This window comes from Cydia amplana, chromosome 13 (genome assembly GCF_948474715.1).
Source record: "Cydia amplana chromosome 13, ilCydAmpl1.1, whole genome shotgun sequence".
In the NCBI taxonomy this organism is placed as follows: domain Eukaryota; kingdom Metazoa; phylum Arthropoda; class Insecta; order Lepidoptera; family Tortricidae; genus Cydia; species Cydia amplana.
In genome coordinates this window covers 89,550-93,115 of record NC_086081.1, presented here as the reverse complement: position 1 = coordinate 93,115, position 3,566 = coordinate 89,550, and the positions used below count along the sequence as shown (strand labels likewise).

The window sequence follows — 3,566 nt, the reverse complement described above, 5'->3', positions numbered from 1 at the left end:
AGATTTCACTTTCAAAAAATCATATCTTCTGTTCTTGTGTAAATAAATTCTTTGTAGTAGGTTAGTTAGATTAAGCTAGTTGTAGGGAATTCAAATCCGTTTGAATTATATTTTTAGAGGGCTTAGTTTAGTAGTTATTAATTTTTTAAAGGATTGCTATTCCTGTTTATCAGGCGTCGGTAAACGCAAACATAAGTTGGTTTTCGTCTTAGAAATTTTGTAAATTGTAAAATATTTAATATTTTTAGTTTTAAAAATTAGTGGTAAATAGCACATACTTAGAACTATTTTTTGACCTTGGTTCGAGATTTGTAGCTCAACCAGGAGTGACGCTACAGCCCGTCGCATAAAATAATTTTAAGTTTGTTTTTGCTGTTTTGGTTCTGCTGCGACTCGCACTTGACCAAAATAGTTAGGTTAGGTTAGGTGTTTTGGTTTTTCACCTTTTTTAGGCGAATTCCACCCATTAGGGGTGGTCTTCGCGTAGTATTTATATGGATAACCCCGCGCAGGGGTTAAACCCGGAGGTGGCTCCAATGACTGGGCCCCATAAAGGGGCTTCAGGGGCGGGTTCTTCGACCTCGCCCGACTGGGAGGAACCTATGGAGGGCCAGGACAGGGCTGAGGCCGCGCCCAAGAAGAGGCCCCATGAGGGAAACCGGGTCCTGGATTATGAGACTCACGTTGGGAGCGGGCCTAAAGTTAGCACCTCGCTGAGGGGTAGGGCCAAGGCCATGGCGAAGAAAGCCTCCATAGGCCACTTTACCGGCCTGGCAGCAGCCAAGGCCAGACTGAAGGCCTATAAGGAGGACTTGCTCTTAGAGGTGCTGGACAGCCAGGAGGGAAAGGGAAAGGGAGTGGTCCCCCCTTTACTCCTGAGAAGGTCCCAGGGGGACAACAAAAAGAAGGGGGATAAGGAGCCGTGGATGGTGAGCCCGTCCCCTTCTCCAAGTCAAGAAATGACAGAAAGCAGCCCGCCCCTATACACAGGGACGGACTACATAGAAATAGTGCGGGAGGCGACCCATATTGTCCTAGAGGCTGCCGGAAAATCCGGCAACCTAAATGGACAAGTCTGGGGCAAACTGAACCAGGCCTGCCGGGACATCCTGGCGGCCACTGACGTCCTGGCGGATAGAGTAGAGGACGAGGAGTTGCGGGCCTTAAAGGCAGACAATAACCTAATGCGGGAGCAACTTGCCCAATGTCAGACCGAGATGAAGGCCCTTCGTAGAGCCTTATCTGAGAGGACGATCCAGCCCCCACAGGCCCCGACGGCCCAATGCGACCAGGCGACGGACTTCTCTGAGGCCCTCAAAGAGGCCCTCAAGGAATTGAAGGAGGACCTGAAGCGGGACCTTACAATTACTATGGGAAACATGATCTCGGCCCGCACGGGCTATTTCCCTGAGCCGGTCCCCCGCCCTCCTCTCGCTGCGGACAGGAATAAGACGACCGCGAACCAGCCGGAACCTCAATCTGGGGCGCCGCCCTCAAGGGCAGTGACAGGTGCGCCGCCCACAAGGCAGCCTAAGGCCCCTGTGGCCCAGCCTTCGGCACCAGCGACCAAGAAGAGGGCTAACTCTGCTCCTAGGCAGAAGACGGTGAAGGAGCCTAGTGCCTCTCCACCCTCGCAGCCGGCAACAAACACACAAGCGCCTGCTGAGTCTTGGACGCAGGTTGTCAGGAGGGGCAATGGCAAATCCGCCAAGCCCCCTTCCCCCCCTGCCGCCCCGGCTCGGAAACCGGCACCAGCGGGCCCGCGGAAGCTGGTTGTGCCCGCCACGGCCGCGATCGTGATGGCCTTGAAGCCGGAGTCTGAGGCGACATACGCCTCAATTTTGTTTAAGGTCACCAAATCGGTGAAGCTTGCTGATGTGGGTGTAGAGCACGTCAAGGTCCGCAAAACAGCTGCTGGAGCCAGGATACTTGAGGTGTCCGGGTCCGACAATGGTAGGGCGGCTGACGAACTCTGCCGAAAAATGACGGAGGTGATCGGAGAGGAAGCCCGAGTATACAGGCCCACCAAAATGGCGGACTTACGCATTTCGGGCCTAGATGAGGCAGCCACTCAGGAAGAGATCGCGGGAGCAATCGCTAAATTGGGAGAGTGCTCAATAAATGAAGTTAAGGTGGGATCGATTAGGGCCCAATATAATGGGACAGCGTCGACTCTGGCACAGTGCCCTATAACGGCAGCCAAGAGGGTCACCGCAGCGGGTCGACTTCAAATAGGATGGTCCTCGGCTCTAGTAGTGGCGCTGGACCCAACACCGATGAGGTGCTTCAGGTGTATGGGCACGGGGCACACCAGAGCACTATGCCCGTCGCCAGTAGATAGGAGCGGTCTCTGCTTCCGGTGTAGCAGGCCGGACCACAAGAGGGTGGACTGCAAGGCGGAGACTGCCTTCTGCTCGGTATGTCATGCGGCCAAACGCCCAGCGGGACACATAATGGGTGGCTTTTCCTGTACGCCCCCACCAGCAAAAGGCAAAGAGGCTCTTCCGAAGACCCAAAGAGCCTCTTCAGTGAATAACATCGACCAACGGGCCTGTGAGGGACAAAATATGGATATTTAGGCCCTACGTCTGGGGGGAGAATCAGAATGGTCATTGATTCTCCCCTCCCAAAGTGCGGGTTCCCTGGGGACGCCGGGAAAAGACGGGGGGCATCATGGAGGAATGAATGCGCGAGCCCATGATGCCCCCATACAACGTCTGAGAGGGGGACAACGGAGTGGGGTTTAGTGGGTATTCTCTTTCGCTCCTTCTCGCTAGGAGAGGGAATCGAAAGAGGGAGTCCCACATACCCTCCCCATTATGGCCTTGCCCCACGGCCGGGGAGGGATGCGTAAACGCATTCCCCACTCCGTCAACAAAAAAAAAAAAAAAAAAAAAAGGTTAGGTTAGGTTAGGTTAGGTTGAGGTCCACGGACCTGCTCGGGTGTCCGAGTGGGCGGGGAGGTGAACCCCGACGTGGCGCGTCCCCAGGTGGTGGATAGGGGAATGCCCCGGCCCGTTGTCGTGCCGGGGTAGGACGTAGTCCCGCGAACCAAACACCAGGGGGGTATTTGGGGGGTTTTGTACCCGAGAATGGCTCTCCACGCGTCCCTCTGAATAAGCAGACGGCGCAGTGGACGAGCAGAGAGGAGGACATCTGGGGACTTCCCCCGTAGGCGCTGGAGGAGGCTGAGGGCTCCCTAACGCGTCGTGGATGCGAGTGGTTGCTGGATTGGGGAGCCTTCTGCTTTTCTGACACTGCCTAGCTGTCTGGAAGGATTGTGCATTGGGCTTCTGTGAAACCCAATTGCAGATCCATTTGTCCGGGCGGGTCGGCGGTGTTAGCGGATCGGGAGGCTCGCGCACCGGATGCCGCGCGTATCTGTTGTGCGTCTGGGGGGTTGTGCGGCTATTAGAAATTCCCTCTGGCGGGGTGAGGAGTGGGGATGGCTCCGGCCACCAAGCGCGGCGGATGAAGAAGTGGAAGAAAACCACTATAAAAATCACCCCAATCCCAAGGTGTGTCTGACGTGCCGATGGGATGCGTGGCTGGAGGGAGTCCAGTCA

At 55.4% G+C, this 3,566-nt stretch overlaps 1 protein-coding gene across 1 annotated transcript; it reads left to right on the top strand.

Annotated features, from left to right (window-relative positions):
* The first annotated feature begins 494 nt into the window (after positions 1-494).
* LOC134653659 (uncharacterized) lies at positions 495-2,579 on the top strand. The gene has a single exon (XM_063509053.1). It carries the CDS (start codon positions 495-497, stop codon positions 2,577-2,579), a length of 2,085 nt encoding a protein of 694 aa, XP_063365123.1.
* Positions 2,580-3,566: the final 987 nt, after the last annotated feature.